Here is a 20,867-nt window from a genome sequence, read left to right as displayed (position 1 = left end):
TTCAGTTACTTTCTTAGCTTCCCACATCTAATTCCTACATTACTTTGGCTGATACCCTTTTTCCCCTTTTTCTTTTGTTCACAGAGAATTAACCTATGCATTTTTCACCTCAGAATATCTTGATCATGATTAGGTAAATGGCCTCTACCACTGTTTACTCGTATCTGTCAGAATCTCTAGTAAACAATTAGTACTGGCAAAAAGGAAACAGACTAAAAGAAGTGAAATCCACCTCTTGACAATCCATCTATTACATAGATTCTTCATCAGTGTTATGATTCACTGTCCTCTATGCTCTAATTATCACCTTCTCTTTACTATTATACCAAGATGGGTTTTAACTAAATGTGTTCTCAATTCTTGATTAAGCTTTTTTTGGGATATGTAACAGAATCTATTTTAAAAACATTGGTTTTAAAATTTATAATACCTCCGTAATCTTTTTTTTCTTCCTCTTGTGGTCTGCTTTATTTATAATACATCCTCAGTCCTGGACTATTATCCCATATTAAGGGAAAAACATACATGAACGCATGTTAATAGAAATGATGCGCTCTGCCCTTATTAAACGTAATTGGGTCATGATCACTGGTGTCTAGGTAACCACCAACTCTCACACCGAAGATTATTTCACCCTTTCCTATCATAGTGTGGTCCAGAATAGAGCTATATTGGATACAACATCTTTTGTACTAGAAAATAATCATCTGTAATGTTCGGAATCTGTAATAGAATTTACTGCTGCCTACACAAAATCTCAGGTACATAACACCTAGACAGAAGTCTCTATGACCACTCTCCTCTATGACCACTGGAAAGCAGTTCGGTTTATCCATCATTTACACAACCATTACCTTTCCATCTTTTCTTCCTTCTCTCAATTTCAGCTCTAAAAAGTTGTTAGATAATAACAATAATACATCTTTCCTTTTCACCAAGAACCGTACGTATCCCATGACACACAACTGCACTCATTTCCACATGCATCATCTAAGCTCCTCTTGGTATCATATTTGTTTGCTTTAAGAAGAAGGTGTGACGCCAAATCACACTTACACTTGTTTATTCCTTTGTCCATTTTTCTAAGTGGAACTCGCTTATGATAATTACTTGGTTGAAAATATTTTAACGATTCCTTGTCTCACTTCAGCAGCTATTCATCAAAGATTAATATTCTATACTCCAGAAGCTGCCTGTCTTGAGTGTCTGAGAGTAAAAGAAATACTGCAAAACATCAGCACTTGGATGTCTCCAAATTCTCCTTCTCTCACAACTATGAGTAGCCAACAACTTCTTTGATCTCTACTGTCTTCAGCTCGTTCACCTCTCATCTGTCCCCACTTATAGTATGTATGTGAATCACTTTTTAATTGTCCCTAATGTCTGCATTTCCATAGGCTGTGTGCTGTAATTTCTCTTTTCTGACCATGCATCTTCACTTGCAGATAGCCACCATCTGGCATCACATGCATCAAAAATTTCTTCCTTGGACAAAAATTAGAATATAGCAGGTTTCTCTTTGTCATCCATATGTGGTATACAACAGAGCCTCTTACCTAAAGATAAGCCATGAAGCTCCAGAAATATCATGTCTAAACATATTGCCTTCTCTGCCTCATAGATTACCCAGCACAAGCAACCTCTTTCATCTGTAAGTTTATCACATTCAGAAACACATATTTCTCCTCCGTTATTCAGAATTAAAGTGTTTGCAATTCAGTTTGGTTTAATTTACTTTGGAAATGAGTTAAGCCAAATTTAATTAAGGCCACCTTAATTCTGCTTCAGAGTGTTGACATGTGGCTTAATGTGGTTTAGCACAGGACTTTCCACTTGCTCCTTTAGCTAATTCAGAGGTACTTACCTGCACATTCTCATACAAACTATTATAGAATTCAGCCTGTTTTAATTAATTATCAAAACAGAAAGGTAACTTGGTTGCATTGTAAGTATTTTTAAGAGAAGAACCTGCAAGTTACTAAATCTCTCTTTAAACCAACAGAGAAAAAACTAGAGTACATCTGAAAATAGCAGGCAGACGAATTCAAATTCGTACAAGGAAATAATATTTAGCACTTTCTGATCCCTGGAACAAAATATCAGGGGACCAGATGGATTTCCAATCATGTGATGCTCTCAAATCCAGTCTGAATTCTTTCTTCTATGAAAAATCTTACACAAACACGAGGGTTTGGTACAAAGCTGCCTATGTAGTATAGGAGGTCAAAACCAGAAGAGCTGATGGTTCTTTCTGGGACCATAAGCTGAAATAAGTGTTGTGGAAGAAGGGAAAGAGGAAAGACAATGCTATCAGTACAGGAGCTTAGCACATATGAAAAAAAAATATAAATCTCAATTGGGAACATAAAAAAGGAAAGACCAAAGAGACAAGAACTGGATGAGAAAAAAAAAGAAGAAGAAAGGATGCACCTACAGATTTGAAAGTTGGCAAGAATGAATAGAGTTAGTTTGATTTCTTTTTGACAAGACCAAGGGACCTACGATTGGATCATCCATGAATAAAGACAACAGTGGATGTGGCAGAGAACAGCAGATTAAAGAACCTGGGAGCTACAGCAGCTGTGAGAAGTACAGTGCAGAAATCAGTGGAGGGACAGAATGGAGGAGGAAGTGAGATTAAATTTCAATATATAGTTTACATTCAATATTGGACAGCATATCCAATACCACTAATATCACTAGTATGAACTAGTGGAGTTCACTGCTGCAGGAAATCCCGTGTGGGAAAATATTACGAAAGGGGACAGAAAAGTGCCATAATTATCAACAGAGAAAGTTGCTCATTATCATTACCACACCCTCGAAATAATCAGGCCTCATGCTGCAGCATATGAAGCAGAAAGGAGGCAGGTCAGGTGGGCCGGTAGGATTATTTCTTCTTTTCCATGTCTTAGTGTAATTGAATCAGTTGCACTACAGCCTGGTTTTGTTCTCTTAGGAGCCACGAGGAACCAAACACTGTATGAGACAGGATACCTGATCATATGGACCAATGGTCTGATCCAGCATGGCAAATGTTATGATGCTAAGAGGGGTAAAAATCAATCTTCGCAGAAAATCCTGTGTATAAAAGACTTTGAAATTTAGATGCTTCTAAAATCCATGCAGAGTAAAAGACAAACGTGGCTCCTCTAGCCTGTGCTTTTGCAACCTCCCATTCTTATTTGCCATGCCTGAGGAGTTCATGATTAGACTATGAGCTTCATCAAAGGGCAATTTTCAGCTGCCAAATAGATTTGTACAATAAATCCACATGGGACCAGATTAACAAGCAAGAGAGACATCAGAAATCAAAAACCTAGCCGCTGTAATTCCACTGAAAACTTGAAAGGATGATGTGCAATGATATTTAGACTTTTAAAGAGACACTGCCAGAATACTACAGCTAGTTTTCATTAGGAATTTTGCTTTTCTGTCTCACATCCTTCCCAAGAGTTCTTTTCATTAGCAGACTTAAATCCCACTTATATTCAAGGCTGCACCGTTCAGAACTGTTCAGTGGGCTTCAGAAAGAGTAACATTTCATCCAAAGTTCAGCATCTTTTCCATGCAACCATAAATTAATTAATTGCAAATGAATTTTTTGATTCTAACATCTAAGTTGTCTGGGTTTGCAATGTCAGCACCTGGGAATCTTCGATCTAATCCCATCCACAACTCCCAGAAAATGGGTATGACTGAATACTTGCATTTCTGATTCCATGTAGTCTGGCTTTTTATTTCCTAGGGAAATAAAAAAAAAAGCTTCTAGGGAAGCAGCTCGATAACTCTTTCCAATCTGTACCTACTACCACCTTTCTTCCCAAGAGTATGGGAAGACTGGGCTGCAACCAAGCATCTAGAAAGGTTTAGAAGTAGTTGAGGGAGAAAACAAACAAACAAAACAGGTATCAGCTGTTTATGGTATATTGGAAGGGGAAAAAAGAGAAATATCAGCATTCAGAAATGTACAGAATCAAGGTAACATCTGTTTTCCTTTCCTGGGTCCCACAGAATCTGCTGTGTTCCTTGGTTTAACAAATAAACCAGCTGCTAACTAGGAGATGCTCACATCATTTGCAAGTAAAAGGAAAGAAACGCAGGGATTTGTTGGAACAAGCCCTTTAAGACTAAGCCCCAAACAGAAGTGGTAAACATCAGAGCTACAGCAACTGATCGATTATATACAGTAGTGGAAAAGAGTTGAGAGAAAGAGGGGAGCACATGATGGCTCTGCTTTGCTGTTCCAAATACATCCATGTCTAGTGTACCTCCACAGAACTAGATGCTTCCAACTCTGCAAAGTCAGATCTACAATGACCTCATCCCATCATTACTTTCTGTTGTGCTGAAGAAAAAAAAAAAAAACAAAACCTAAAAAACACCACTAACAACAAAACACAAAGCAATTACAAACCACAACAAGGGAGGGAACCTGTTCTCCAGTTACACTGACAGACAGCCCTCGATAATCTATCAACAACAGAGACAAAGGAACTGATTTAAGATGCTATTACTTCCAAAGGGCTCAGATTGTGCTACTCTGTTTATTTAGGAGTTGGAGAAGTCGAGATCCTATTTGATCAGCTTTGAAATTGGTTCCAAAAGGCTGAGAAGTCAGCTGATTTTTCATTTCTCTGTAGTTCAAGGCCATATACATTTCTCCTTTTGTTTATATCAACAAAATCCGAGTTAGGATATAACACTCATTTTTTCTGCCAAGTCCGTGGAGAGTTCTCATCCAAGACTTTGCTCATCTGACTCAATCCAGCCTAAGAGGACCAGAAAATACAGGTTTGTGGCTGCAAGCCACAAGCCCTGGTGCTGTGCTTGCAGACTAATCATTATGTTGCTCTGGCCATCCAAGGAAGATGAATGCTCACCGTCTCCTGGTTGGTTTGCTCTTTCCCATGTGCCTTTGCTCATTTCCTAAATGCCATTAACCTTTATATCGTTGCATTAAGTGAAATCGTCAAGACTAAAAGGTACCATTAGAATATCTTGAAAACTGAATCACAATTTACTGAAAAGGATTGGTGGGCACAAAAGGAGCATGAAAATACGGAAAACAGGATGCAAACGTTTGCAATGGGCAACAACTAAAGAAAACACAATGAGCAGAAAACCTTAATTTAATCCTTCACTCCTTAGATTACTACAAGATAACTATTTGTTTTTCTCTTATACTTCTCTTACAATTACAGCTGCTTCCAATTTGAATCACTTTGGACCAGAACTGGAAGCAGAACTATTTAGAAAAAAAAAAACAAAAAAACATTCTTCTATATTTCTTAGCATCTGCTTTTGAATGACGTGCCCAGGCCTCAGAGGGTTCACTAGATGCACGTTTTAGAGATGATTTTTTGGATAGAAACTTCTGGATGCTTGTGAAACTTACTCATACTTAGGAAAAGTGTAAAACGTGGGAGACAATGGAAACCAGAAATAGGAAAAGCCTCAGATTTCAAAGATGATGTAAACAATTTACTGGAATGCTCATCAGAAAGCCCAGAATAAACTCCATCTCTTTTCATTTCCCTTCTGCAAGTACTTATCAAATACGCTCTGTGGCAAGAACATTGCTGCAACCATTTCTGTTGGTGCCTGAATACTGGCATGAGTCCAAATTAAAATTATTTGCAAGTTTGTGCACTAGGCATCCAATTACAAGAATGATATACAAGAATATCATTGCTTCTGTATGCCAGTAAGACAACGTTATGCGACTGCAAACTCCCTCAAAACAACCCAATTTCTGACTATCGACTGTAATAAACTGCTTATGAATAAGGCATACATAAAAATTCCACAGAAATATAATATGTGATACGCAATAATAAGGAAGATAAAGAAAATCTTTCATTGCCTATAGATAACTATAAAGAAACAGAACTGCAATTTCAGGGACAAATGATGTATTAGTAACAATTTGGTTATTTTGGACAGAAATGGGTCAAACCAGAGCAGTCCACCTCTGAAAGAGTAGCAAGAGGAAAGGCTTTCATCTTGGCATACTGCTTTATTTCTGCCACACTTTCACGGCAATTCACTGGTTCATTACTTGTATAAAATAATTCAGTAAATGCTAGCCAGGTTACAGGGGATGGATAATGGCAGCTCTTCCCATTTATTAGACTCTCATCTCTGCAGTTACTGTATAAGGGGCCAGGATGCAGAGCTTTTCATCCAGTTCTGCTACCCGTTTATCAGCAGCTCCGTCCTTTTATCCCTCAGCATTTAAGTACTTCCATCTCCGAAATACAAACTATTGGCTCTTATCTAACAAGAAAGTTATCTTGGTTTTATGCCAGTATAGCATAGGAAAAACAAAAAAATGCAATTTATTAACCTTCTAAACAGAACGAGACAGACTTCAGCAAGATGGCACATGATTTGTGGAACACACGTTACATGACTAATGTCACATCCTCGCTCACACGAAGATGGCTCACAGAACCTTCAGGGACATTCACTCTCACAATTTATCTGGGGTGAGTTTTGTAGAGATGGGGGCTTCTAATTGTTAGACAGGCCATGACTTTTGACAGTTACTCTGGCCAGGCTCCACCTGCCAATTGCTGCCGTTACATCAGGCACAATTTTACCTCTAATTTCTCCTACTGTAAATGACTGGAGAGAATGCAAGCAAAATCAAATCAAACCAACCAACCAACCAACAAAACAACATCAGTTTTTCCTCACCTCTAGCTTGCTTTACCAGTTCAGTGAATTGAGTAGTTGGACTCAAAAGAAGAAAAACTTTTCCAACATGAAGATGGGTTCTATGGAAGAGCATTCCTGAAATTCCCCAAATCCTCCTTTCAAAGGTGTTTTGAACAACTATCAACAATTTCTTATGAACGTATGGCCACTCTGCTCGGTGCTGCTCTCCCTGATTCCATCATCTCTGCAAATGGATGGCTTTTCCCTCTCATCAAGTCGGATAATAAAAGTTGGGGCATTCAATTCCCCTCATTCAGAAGCATTAGACTGGACAGAATTAATTTTTTCTCTTGACTCTCCCAAAGACTTTCTTCAAAAAGGGATCCACGTCACCAGTAAAATCTCCTTCAAAGGGTACTGTCAAAATATCTGGAATAATTTAAAAACTCATTTGTTACTCCTTGTTGCGTGTATCCCTTTGAAGCAAGAAGCTGAAGTCTATTTACATCAGTACTTCATCTCCTCTACCAGGCACAACATGTCAAGGAAAATGCCTTTCCAACACCACATGTACTGAGAGAGCACGGAGCTGAGTTTTGAGATTTGCCATGTTTCTACTATATCTGTTTTGGAACGCAAATGTATACATGGCTCAAAATACATCAAACTCGTAGGATGGTGAATACAGTTAGTAATCTGAACATCCCAGTGCAGTACGTTACTACAGGCGTCTTAACTAGTCAGCCAAGAATCAAGAAGAATAAAGTGTAGTACAATAGGATATGGTAAAACAAAGAGCTATGCCAGTTTAAAAATGAATCACACTGAAGAAACTTAGGAGAATATCCATATGCGTCAGTGCAGATTTGATTCTTTTGGGCCAATATTTGCTCCCGATTGTACTGAATAGAGCTTTCTATGGCACAGCCTTATATTCAGTATTCTGCAAACCAAATAAGACAAGATGGCTCAACAAAATCCTGCAAAAGGAGGACAGTAATACAAACCTGGAGGGCAATAGGTCCAGTGAGGGAGTTAATACAGACTGCATTCACACTGGGAGAGAAATGATAGGCAGTTTCTGATTACTTTTTGATTGTGAGATTGTAAACTGGTAGAAGTAGGAAGGAGAATTCCTTGTTGAAATGGACTGCTTTGTTTTAGGCAGCTTTCAAATGGAGACACTGCTGTTCTAAGACTCAATTGGACAATCCAGACAAAATCAAAGAGAGTCTGGATTTTTTTTCCCCTTCTTTTCTTCTTCTTTATGTTGAATAAAACCTTAGATAAGATCAATAGTTTCTTTAGTTTTATGTTTCTCTTCCTTAAGGGTAGATGGCTTATTGCATTTCCATTGATCACACAGACAGGGAGATTCAACAGAGACAAGTCATCTTTTCTTTTGCTCTCATTTCTGCCCTCCCCCCATACCCATTTGAAATCAAATGACTTTTAATCGAGGCTGGGGTCACAACTGTTTCTCATTTACATATCACTAGTAACAAATTCATGCCTTATTTTTCACTCACTAAACTGCTTTAGAAATGAAAGTCACATTTCTATACATGATATGCCACACACCGTGCAATCGAAAAACTTTAGGAACTTCTTTTCTGGGCCTCTCTATCAGACAGGTTACCTCAGCCCTCCTACAACATTGCTCTGTGGTGAGAGGGGGCTTACCTGACAGCCCTGTGTATTTAATATTTAAGCTTCTTACAGTCTCTACAAAGCCTTCCTCTGTTTTTTCCTAAATCCTTTGCAAACTCCCTATCAGATATGTGCAACTTCAAGCACAAGAAGTTTGTATCTCAGTTTACAGTCAGCAAAGCAGCTACATTCACCATTATTTTCACCATTTTCAAGAAGGAAGAAAGTCAAAGATCAGGATCCAGAACTGCTACCAACACCATTAGAAGCCTGACCACCAGCTTACTGAGTGGTGGTGCACTTGGGAGAACGTTGCATAAAACATTTTAGATCTGCTGGCACAACTTATGCAAACTTGGGTTGAAAATACTGAAGGAAGTAGAGAACAAATCATTAGACACTGATATAACCTGATGTCCAACTGCTTTTAGATGTTACTCAGATTATCTAGGAAATGAGTTAAATTCTCCATGGAGATCACTAGGAGTTTTGCCACTGACATTAGTCAAGGTAGAATTTCTCCCCACTGTCTGAAGGAAATTTAAAACCCCACCACAACCTGTGGTACCTATTGCACCCCATCAGCACTTCTCAGAGTAGGGAGCACTAGGTGTAATGCTCAGGGCAGTTATATTCTCTTTCTTTAAACCATCTTCAGATATTTCTTCTGCCTTTTCTATCTAAGAAATGATGTGAGTATAGTAGAGCACTGTTAAAACAGTAGCTGAGTACTTGCTGGCCACATTCTATGGAATGTAAAAGGATTAACATAGAACTTGCAAAGAATAATTTGAACGTCTTATTAATTGTTATTTGTAACAATGGCTTTTTCCTTAAGGGTCTTTTCGGATCCTTAACCACATATTAATGCTGTATAGATAAGGATTGCTCCCTAGTGGGAGAAATAAGGTGGAGCACAGAATCCCTTCCATGGAAAGCAACAGGTTTGGGAAAGGAACAAAAAGAATTCACCAACTGAGCAAGTGGAGAATTATGTACAGCTAAATACAATTACCAGAGCTCAAACCATGTACTTAAAAAGTGCCAAGAGGCTCCTGTCTCTGATGCACTCAGCACAAGTACAGCCCTTCCCACAGTATCTGGAACATCATTTGGTAAGAAATTTAGCTCCATTTAGTTCACAGTTAAAGCTGTGGCTTCAGCTCATAGATGAGCTACCTTTGGCTGTCAGTAACAAACTCCAAGTGCAGAATTCTCAGTGCAGGCTCTTAAGTTTAGCCAAGCAAATGCCCAGATAGACTGCAACAGGAAGTGTACGACTCCTAATATTCATGTTAATTACCTCAGATCTACTGTGAATACCATTATAAAGACACAGTCTGTATCATCTCAAAAACACTCCTTCATTCAGCTCAATATTTTTGGCATTAGACTGGAATTTCTTTTTATTTCACTGTCAAATGAAACCTCGTAGCAAGGAACCTACTTCCCTGGCATGGAAGATTAAAAGTGAAGGATCGTGGAAGGATTTAACTGAGAAGAAACTCAGTAGAATGGCTACACTTATATTATAGAAGGAAGCTGGCAATACCAAACAGCATAAAAACAGCACTCTCTATTCTCCCAAGCTCATTAGACACACATTAGAAGGAGTGTGCCATGTAGTTCTTTGGAAGAGGTACTTACTTTGTAGAGACCATGGCTGCAGCCGCAGTACGTGCTCTCCATGGTGTAGCTCCTCAGCACACCCATTTCTTGCCATACCACCACCCGGGCTGTTGACTCGCGGGACTTTTCTACAAGGAAGCTGCAGCTGTTCATGACAAATGCAGGGGCCACTTTGTCCAGGATTTTAGGAAGAGTCTATAAGAAAGTATCAGCAATGAGAAAATGAATCAAACAGATGTACATGCATTTATATCACAAATACATCTACAAGAGGCCTATGCTGTTTAAAGCGCGTATCACCAAAGCTACCTGTAGAAACTGTCACTGTGATAGTTCCAGTTAGTGCCAAACTGGACTCATCTTCATCCCAAGTGAAATCTTCATATTCTAATGTTTTGTTGTGTTTGTTTGTTTTTTTGTCCCCAGTCACAGACAAAAATGCTGTAAGTACATTTGGTACATCCCATCCAAAATGATGTCTTTGCACATCCTATAGTTTTGGACTGCTGAAGTCACTTATGAAGCTTTATTTTTTAAGCTGCTTCAACATTAACTACATTTTCCTGTTCTGCCTAGAGGGCTGCAGTCATAGCTCAGCACACAATGTTTCCATTCTTTCCTTTCCAGCTCCTCCTCACAATTTGACAAGGGATTCAGCTATAGGAGGAATTTTGTTTGAACACAGCACACAGCAAAGAAGGGGAATGCATAATCCCACTGAAGGTCACAGATAATTATAGGAAAATAGAGCTTAGCATTTAACTATCTTGCATTGTGAAATAAACCAAACTATTCTCATCTGGGATCAAATGGTACATTGAATGCACTCTGTATAGAAAGCGGCAATAAAGAGTAAATATGAAAATTCAGTAAAATTACCTCTTAGCTCTGAGTGATTTTCTTATTCTAGAAATCATTTTTCTCAACAGCAGCCTATAAACACTGCTAATACACAGCGCTATCAAATATTTCTATCAGTGTGGATGCAACACTTCTTCATGCTAACTGTAAAAGTATATACTAGATACCTTAACACTAGGTGTACTCGGTGTAGAAATTGGGCATTTACATACAAAAGCACATATGTGCATATAAACCTTTGTGCTTGCATCCCAGTACATGCCCAAAGACCATCCAGTGAAGAGCTTGTAAAATAAGAACGTTCATTATTTCTTTGATGACAGCTTTCTTAAACTTCTGAATGGAATGGAATCATACAGAAGGAGTTTCTGCTCATTGCTAATGGCATTGACCCTCAAATTTCATTCAGTTTGGGCAGTGAAAGCCAACCAGCTAATTTCACTTTCCAATAACAATCAGTGAAACTGATTGATTCTAAGCAATTCTAGTTCCACTCTGTTGAGCTTTACATCACAGTTCTGTACAGGACTGCTTGGTTTCATCAAAATTGAGAAAATAACATTTAATAGCTGGTCTTCTCTTAAAGGATGACTGACGCAGAAGATAAAATCTTTGGCCTAAACTGTTCTGCAATATCCACTGCAAACATCATAATCATACATACCTCTGTAATAAGAAAGTAAATGTTATTTTCAGCATATCCAATCTATAGCTATGAATGGACCCTACCAGTTCTGTAAGGTACAGACATAAAGATCTATAAGGTCCATTCATCAGCAGAAAAAAACCTTGTGAACAGATAACTGGAACAAAGTGAGAGATTACATTTCAAACCTGAGACCAGCATGAGCCTAACTCTTAAGTCAAGATCTACAGTGTGCTATTAAGAACTACAGCATTCCTTTTCCTGGGAGAATACCGAACAGAGGAATCTTTAAAATTGATTACTTGCTCTGAACTAAACATCCACTGCTTCTGAATTGCCCTCAAAGTACAATTTGCTGCAAAATATTATGATTCCGAGCAACACATCCAGGTTTTCCTGGAGCTGGGTTAAAAATAAAGCACAGTCACCCAAACAATTATAATCCTGAACACAATCATGAGATCCAGCTAAACTGCGTGTGAAGGTTCAGATAGTTTTCATTCTGTCCTTATCTGAAACAGCACACAGATTTTTGTAAATATATGCTATGAAGTACCATAATCAGATCTCTAATCCAGTTTAGTTTTTAAAACAATTGAAATTATATGCATAATCAGTCTTCTATATTTGATTAAATAAAAACGCTGGCAGGTAACAGTAATGTCTCTGTAGTCAGGACTCATTTAGAAGCATTATCAAATCTGAATTTAATATTCCTTTCATTTTACCAGCTTTCACTGGATTTCACACTAATAGTTCTTTCCCCTCTGCTTTTCTCATTAATTACCTTTCAATTGTATTTCTGGGAGGGTGAAAACGCATCTTTTCAAAGGATTCTTTTATGACAACACATTACTTTAACCATGCTCCCTGTCTCTCATACAGCTGGATTTAGCATGCACAAAAACGGGGGTGCTGCCCATGTCCATAAACCTCCGTTCCCATTTGGTCAGAATGGAATTAGGATTCTTTACTGAGGTCCCTTCAGAGATTACTGTCAAAGGGGCCTGGAATGGTGATTAAAAGGAGAAATCCTGAAGTTGGGTTTTCCAATGTCAATGCTACGCATGTCATCTGAGGCCAAGTATTAGGAAGTAACAATGCCTCTTTCTCCCACGAATCAAGGGCTACAGCAAAGGCTGTTCAAAAATCACAATTTTCTTGAGGTATTTTGCTCATGTTTTTGGGAAGTAAATACATGGAGAGCAGGATCGTCCCCAATTACTCATGGGAGGAAGGAGAGAAACTTCCCATATTTTGCAATCACAAAGCCTTTCATCTAGGCCACTGCAGATTCTTGGACACCCTTGGAGGCTTGCTCTTGGTTTCTTCATTGCAGATTCAAGACAGGCACCAGATGCTGAAAGCAGCATTTGAATTCTGTTTGTGTAACAGTGAACTATCCTCAGCCTTTTCAAGCCCACTGATTTCAAATACAACAAGCGATGTTCTGACTGTAAGCACCCTTCCTGCTTTTCCTTGTGAAACAAGTGTTTCCACGGGGACTTCTCGTGAGTTGAGGGTGAGAGAAGCACATGTATACTTGGAACTTATAAAACACAAAAATACAACATTTCTATTAGTCAGCGGCAGTGACAACAAAACAGCATCTTAATGAAATGAATTAGAGATCCACCTATTGACAATATTCTCGCAGATATCTGGTGCATGAAGATAGTAGGAATCATTTAAACTTTTCTGGATCTCTACTCCTCTGCTGCAAGACAAGTTTGCACCTACCAACAGAACTTGTGATCTGACCTCATCTTAAAGAGGGATGTAGGTGCACATATATGCCAACAACTGTAGAAAGGAACAAAGCAGACCTACCCTGTAGCCAACATCTTCTGTGATAACTGCTGTGTCGACCACGCAACCTGCTTGCCACAAGGTCTCTTTGATACTGCAACCATAGAGGAACACATTCTTTTTCTGGGAGTGTCCATGGTAGTCACAGAACACCTAGGGAGGAAAGAAAGGCAAAATCTGTAATACTGAAGTAAGCTTTGTGGTTCTTCACAACAGACACTATAAATACTAGAGGATTGTATGTGAGGAATTACACCTTTGTCAGTGCTCTTCAGACAAACTCAGAGCAGAGCTCTGGGCCAAGCCTATAATCAGTGTCAAACTTTGTTAGTCAGCCGTACCTCGTTTTACCTATTGGAACTGACATGATCTCATGAATCCAGTGTCAACACCGGTGCATTTCTGTCCACAGCAGAAATAAACATGACATCTGTGCAAGATTCCATGCCAACCGAGGAACCTGAGAGTTCATGGTAACTTATGATACAACGGAGCAATTTGTTGGGCTCCTCTGACTTCTCAACTCTAGCATTAGCCTCAGGAGATTTTAAAACTGCACCTTTTGCCAGCAATTAATCACCTTGGCTTCTTTAAACACAAAAACTGTGCTACACAATGTTTAGGAAAATGTAATTGTGCAGTTGTGTAAAAATGTATTGTATGTGGTCAGATACTTACATGAATTCCTGGACATAAAGCACGGGACATTATCTTTGTCAGACAAATAATCTGATTCCACACAACGTAATGTATCTATTTAATCCATCTCTCATGTCAGCTATCATATAAACTAGGTACAAGGTACATTCCAGGTTTTAATGGAAGTTTTGATTGCCTTCATAGGCACATATCAACTTTGATAAAAATGAAAATCACGATTTAATGACCCAAGAGGAAAATATTGACCCAAGTGTTAAATAATAATCAATCTCATTGCCCTCCGGAATATGAAGTCAATATAGACACTGCTGTTACATATATTCTCCATGTCTTTATCAGAAACATTAAGAAATCCAGCAGTGAAAAGACAAGGATTTCTAAAGAGAAGAAATTGGTTTGTTTTAAGGCAATATTCATTGCCGATTAGAAAGGAACATCGTGATATCATTTAAATAGTTTTCTGAGGCATCTATCAGAGACAAAGGGACAGGTGTCATAAGGTAGGGAAGCACTGTGGATCAATTAAAAAGATGAGGAAGAAAGATACATATTCTTATATAAACATAGACAGGAGGAGAGAAACAGATGGAATAGATCAACTTCTTCCACCAACTGTTAAGGCAAGTTTTACCCTAGTATGCTTGTTTAGTAGTTATACAGTAACTCAGTTTAGCTGCAGCCAGTCAGGAAGTTTAATTACCTAAGGAACTGAGCATTTAAATTCCTCCAGCTGCTCTGACAAGCTGCACGTTGATTGGAGATGCTAAGACACTCACACGCAGATTCATCCCACAAGTCCTAGTTAACAGGACTGCTATAGCCACAGAACATCCTGAGTTGGACAGGACCTGTAAAAGGATCACCCAGTCCAACACATGGGGCTTATGCAGTCCTACACTTCAAGCAACTGCCTGAAAAACAGGGAATTATCCCATAAAGCCCCCTTCTAAACAGCTGCATTTATTGGTTCTTTTAATGACAGGCATTTTTCCAGTTAGCGTTCCATCTATGCTTCCAGCAATACAGTCATAGATTAGTTTAACCACAGGTACCAACTAGAATTTACTCCTATGAATATCAAAGAAGGTTTTATAGCTGTGGTTCTATTTTGAGGCAGAGATCCCAGCTCAACCAGGTATCAATTACCTGCCAATTTACAGAATTACTAACATGCAAGATGCATATATTATTACCTAAAAGATTACTTATCAGAAACCACACAGGGATGATCAGCTGCTCAGATAGCTGTGCTGCCTGATAAGCAGGAGGTCCATAATTCTGCATCTCAAGAGTGAATCCTTAAGTGACAAGTCTGGAACAAGCCTTCCATATTAGTAAAGCATTGTAAAAGCCAGGCTCTGTAACACCACTATTTCATGCCATGGGATGAATCCATGACTGCCACCCACCTCCACAGCAGAGAAGTCAACACTACTGGAAATGTTTCCATTCCATTTGTGTATCATATATACCTACATTTTAATTAATTTTACTGAGCACTGCAGTTATTCTCAATGTTTATGACAAATCGTTTTGTTTTTGTTTTTACAATGCATTCTTCTGCTCTATTTTTATTCTACAGAGTAGCTCAAGCCTCACCACTCAGCCAAGACAAAACTGTATTTTATAGTTGCAGCACCCAATGAAGAACTTTCCTTGGGTTAAGCCTGGGCAACCACAAGGTAAACTTGAGACCTACCCACCCCTTTTTTCTCTCTATCCTTCTTGTACAGCTGTGACACCAACACACAGTCAAATTCCAAGTCTGGTGTTCACTGGGGTATGACTCAAGACACACATGCAAATTTTTATCTATTTAAAGTAATGTGCCAGCACTGAGCACCACAAAGGTAAGGACTGCTTTCAAACTCAAAAACAATCCCCCTCATGACTCACAGAATCAGGAAGCTTTTAAAACAAAGGAAAAGCAAGACAGAAAATGGATGCAAATACTCTTTTTTTTCCTTAGTAGCTTCGTGAGAGGACCCAATCTCAGACTGCTGAGGTAGACACGTTTAGGATGCTTTGCTCACAAAAAGCTATGTACTTGCAGTCAGATTCTGTTTCCAACCTTGATAGAATATCTCAAAAAGCAAACACCGCTTTGTGTCTCCTGGTCCCTAACAGCATCTTCCTGTCCCCTCCAAAAGTAACTTGCTCTTTGCTGCAGCTTGATCCCTCTGTAAGAGCTACACTTTTCCTGTTGCATCCTGCAAGTGCACTGTCAACTGTAATTCACAAACTGCACATTTCCTCACCACGAATGCTCAAGGGGAAAAAGCAACATCTCTTTCCCCTTCAGTCCTAGCTGCTCCCAAGCTTAGCTCTCTGATACTCCCGCTGCTCTCAGTTGAAAAGAAACCACCCTCAGTGGAGAGTTGCAATACTACAGCGTATCCAGCCCCTTCTTTTACTAGGGTTTCCAAAACCAACAAGAGAAGCAAAAATAAATAAACAAATAAAGCACTTAGATGGCTGTTTTCTATGGCTGAAGTTACCAATTAAAATGGGTTTGGTTTGAAAGGCCGCTAACTTTAAAGTTATTTCCTTTTCACTTTCAAGAAGCTTTCCTTTCCTTTGAAGAAACTGCTTGCGCATCCCCAAGATAAATTAAACTAATTCACTCCACAGAAATCATTTGGCTATCAGTGAAATTGCCTTCATGGCATCTTGGCAGTGAGTGCAGGGCAGAAGAAATCCAGCTTCTTCTGGAGTTGGGAAAAGACATTTGCGAGCATGTATAAACCAAAATCAATGTACTCTTCAAAGGCAAAGAAAAAATCAGTTTACCACGTCTGACATACTGCCTGTGAGTGAGAGACATGATACGATCAATAGTCTTACTTCACTCAGCAAGATGAAAACTTCCACTGGGCGCATGTTCAACTTCATGCATCTGGATGTGACAGGGATGGTTATGATAAATTTAAATTAAAAAGGCCCAATACGATTAGCACAATAAAACAAAACTGATCAGATGTAGCTCAAAACCCAAAGAAAATGTAGGTGGAATAAACTCTCAGATACAAGCTGAACTTCCAGTAGATTCCTTGGAGTGCAGAGCTCGATGTCAGGGCTGTCATTTAGGCCAAAAATAGCATATTTCCACAAATATTCACTTAAAGAAACTCACAGACATTTTCACCTTGTCTGAGGATTTTCTCATCAAGACCAGAGTGAACAGTGCATCTTAGGACATTTCCTGCCTAACTGGGGCTATAAGAAGCCAACTTGCTGTTCCATCCACTTCCATTCTGTTCATCAACATTTGAAACCATCAGTGTTTTTTTTTTATCCTGAGGTCTCAGAACTATTCATTCTGTTGGGCATCAAGACCGAACAGATGGGGACAGATCCCAGACATATGCCAGTAGTATCACCCCTCATGAACTTCCGGTAGTTCCCCCAAAAAGTCATTTTCTTCTCACTGAAGCAGCAGAAAAGTTCAACCATTTTGAAAGCTAACTTGTGTTTCTCTGATTGCACAGATTGCTCCAGTTTGGGCTTTTGCATGATCCATTCAGACTATGTCTTCACAGAATTTCTCCTGTCATTGCCAGAAAGATAACAATAACTTACTAACAATATCTAGTTTAGCTGAAGTACTTTGAGGATACTAAGGAGCTGTAAGGAATTTGTATTCACTCTGCAGGTGCACGAAGACTCTGAAGTTTGGAGTTGGTTAGAAGATTCAGTAGATAACCCAAGACTTTCAAAAACACCCCACAATGATGAAAGTATAGCGGTATAGTATGCTTTCCACATCTCTAACCATAAAACAGGGCTGTTGACACAACTGCAATAATCCATCTGCGTGCAATAACCCATAGAAGATACAGGGAGTTACTCACCACAGGGGCCCGGTTGATGCTGCGCAGATAATACAGAAGACCTTTGGTGTGGTAAATTGTTGGATGGAGCTGAGAACTGGGAGTCAGCCACTGCCTGTTCAGATCATCTCCACTCAAGGAACAACGGTGGCTGAAATCACAAAGCAACACATCACAAACAAAAGTTGATTCCAAAGAGTTCCTGATTCTGGCAAGACCTGGCACAAAGATGGGGAATGCCAATTAAAACACAGATCAAAGACTTTTAACACTGGGTTGGAATGAATCAACAGTCGGTACATTTCAGAGGTGCGTACCACCATGCAGATTTTATCATCCCCTTTCCTTCCAGAATTCAGACAGTTACAGCCCTGAAAATAAATGCAGATTTTCCTTTACTTAAGTACATACACAATCAGGACCACTTACAAACAAAATTACCTTCGGAAACGCTCTAAATTCTGCGCTATCTACAAAACTCACCCAGCTTACGTGCACAGCAAAGGCTTCTCAAAACCTCCACAGCAAATAAGTACATCCAACTCCTACTCATTCTAATTGAAGACAGGTGCTTGAATCTCTTCGACCGGCCTGAAATATGTATTCACTTAAATGAGATGAGCTGGATATCTCATTTAAGCTCCTCCGCTCATGAGAAATGTAGCTATCTGAAGCACATCAAGAAGATCTTGATGCATGCTACATCATTATGTGGAACAATTACCTAGATTCACTGCAAAGACTGGATAAAAAGCTAAATAAGGATCCTAGATTTGCACTGAGAAAGTGTTTTCATTAGTTGGATTGAAAATATTCTGCTCCTGACTCAGTGATCAGTGAAAAAATCTGCAGGATATTTGATTGTAAGGAGCAGCACATCATTGTACAATTTTGCAGAATCTGACTAATTTCCCTCATTAGTGATTGTGTGCACTGCAGAGCCTAATTATTGTAAGTACTGGACAAATTTCTAGCTACAGAGTTACATCCAGCTTTGCTGTTCCAGCCTCCTAGTCACAGAATAAGTACAGATGTATTCCTGGGGACACAATCTGGCGGTCTGAAGATAGAATCTCGCATTGCAACTGGGGTGCATTGCATCCAGCGTTATCAGTGAGCCTTGCAAATAATGCTTGCAGAAAAAAGGTCTTAAGGCTGGAATACTTCAAAAAATACTAGATACAATGGAGAACTGGTTAAGAAAGGAAAACAAAGAAACAATAAAATCCACTAAAAATGTCATACGTTTCTAATGGAGAAAAACAAGGTCTCTGATGCCATCTTGGGGTTTCTGGCAACATCACAAGACTCATTCTGACTTTACTCTAGTTTCAGTGTTACCTGAATTCCCTTTTTTCCTCATAACCCACAGCTGCTACATTGCTCATTCTGAAAGCTGAAAAATATTGCCAGTAACAAAAGCATGAGAAGTCACTGAATGCTTCTACCAAATATTCTATGTAAAAACATGACCGTTTCTGTTATGTTTCTTAATAGCCCTTCAGGCAAAGTTACCTGCAGGCTCACCTTTCCTGACCTGCAAGAGAACAGATGCTCAGCTGAGATTTACAAGTGTATTTCTGCCAAGAACTTGTGTGCATACACAGTTTCCTTCCAGCAGGCGTAACTCCATTCTAAAAGTCACTAAACAAAAAGCCAGTTTGTAAATATATATATAAATTATTCTTCTTTCTGAACACAAGAAGAAATTAGATGTTCTCTTAGAAAAGGAGGCAAGAAAAACTAATCGATCCTGTTGCATTGCAGTGTTTCTCATTGCAGCATTAGATTCTGCTATGGACTGTGGTCTGGAATGTAGGGCTGGTTCACAAGCACATCTTGTACACAGCATGCTGACATGTTCATAGGTCACAGTACCCTCACTCTTCAGTCTTTACTCTGCCCATGTTGCAATTTACCAATTCCATCATTCTGATACAAAAGGAGGTTCTTCCTAGAGGAGACTCTATGACAGTTCAATTGCCCCATGACATTCACAGGCTAATTTATAATGGAAGGAAGGTAAAATCTCACCAAGAAGGCAAGAACTGGGAGGCAGAGTTCAGTTTTGTCCTCCAGTGATTAGTATCTTCGCTCATTCGAATGACCTTTAGATATTAGCCCTCTGCCTGGCAGCCTGTAGCCATAGCTCTGAAGGAGATGCAGAACTTTAATTAAATTATGAGACACTGATTTTTCCAACCTCGCTCACTCCCTCTGACCATACTGTTATAGGCTGTTTATTTTTGGAGATCCCCACCAGCTCTGTTCCCTTGCTCCTTTCCTCCTTCTCTTCCTCTCCTAATAGCGATGACATTCGCAGATAATGGTTTTGTCCGTTATGCTCTGCATCCAAGGGTGAAGGTAAAATATTAAGCTGATCTCAAGTGCTGATAGCAAATAAAGAGACTGGAAAGCTGAGACTGGCTTTCTACATTTGGCAAGATTTAATGAAATTCACTTCTCAAACCAAAGGCATTTCTCACAACGTAGTTCCAAGCTACTGTATTTGCTTTAAGTGCTTTATGTCTTCTCTCCTTTGCAGCATTAGTGAGACTACGTGACAGCCTGGATGGGACTCCCAGCAGCTCAAACCAAGTGATGAAAATGTTTGCCACAAGGAATTCCAATAGAGTAAAGGAAACCCCACCTCTACCTCTAAACAGATTACCCGTAATTAAATTGTATTTCTCTTGCTCACAAGTCTGATGCTTTGGATTGAACTTCTGTTATAGCTCTACCTCCTTTTCTACCTTTAAACAGTTCTTTGACGGGGGTCAGCATGTGGGACAGCTGTTAGCAAAGAAAACTCAACCACAGGTGAATTTGTTGATGACTGTTGGTTTCAAATATCAGTACACATCATCAGTAATACTCCTGCACCTCTGCAAGCCGCACCTCTAAAGATGTATAAAGGCAGGTAGTCATTCTGAACTGCAAATGGGAGAACTACTCTAAAAAAGCCAGATCCTTAACATCTCAAATTGATACACCACAGTCATAAAGATGAGGTTGAGTTTTCTCTTCTGAATACACAGGCAGTAAATGCACTTCTAAGAGAAGCATTAGACCTTGCTCTGAAGGCAGGGACACCTCACAGAGAGTTAGTGAGAAAGAGG

General features: G+C 39.2%; 1 protein-coding gene across 1 annotated transcript in view; it reads right to left on the bottom strand.

Annotated features, from left to right (window-relative positions):
- Positions 1-9,891: 9,891 nt before the first annotated feature.
- The window catches only part of LOC146760349 (cytosolic carboxypeptidase 4-like), a 243,613-nt gene continuing 232,637 nt past the window's right edge, over positions 9,892-20,867 (bottom strand). Inside the window, exons 3-5 of the mRNA XM_085551533.1 lie at positions 17,770-17,899; positions 13,280-13,411; positions 9,892-10,137 (exon numbers count right to left, since the gene is read on the bottom strand). Coding sequence (XP_085407659.1) covers positions 9,907-10,137; positions 13,280-13,411; positions 17,770-17,899 — 493 coding nt within the window. The 3' untranslated portion in view covers positions 9,892-9,906. The remainder of the gene's footprint in view (positions 10,138-13,279; positions 13,412-17,769; positions 17,900-20,867) is intronic.

This window comes from Coturnix japonica, chromosome 6 (assembly GCF_054131305.1).
Source record: "Coturnix japonica strain WE chromosome 6, WE-NBRP24, whole genome shotgun sequence".
NCBI classification, from domain to species: Eukaryota; Metazoa; Chordata; class Aves; order Galliformes; family Phasianidae; genus Coturnix; species Coturnix japonica.
This window is presented reverse-complemented; position numbering and strand designations above follow the sequence as displayed.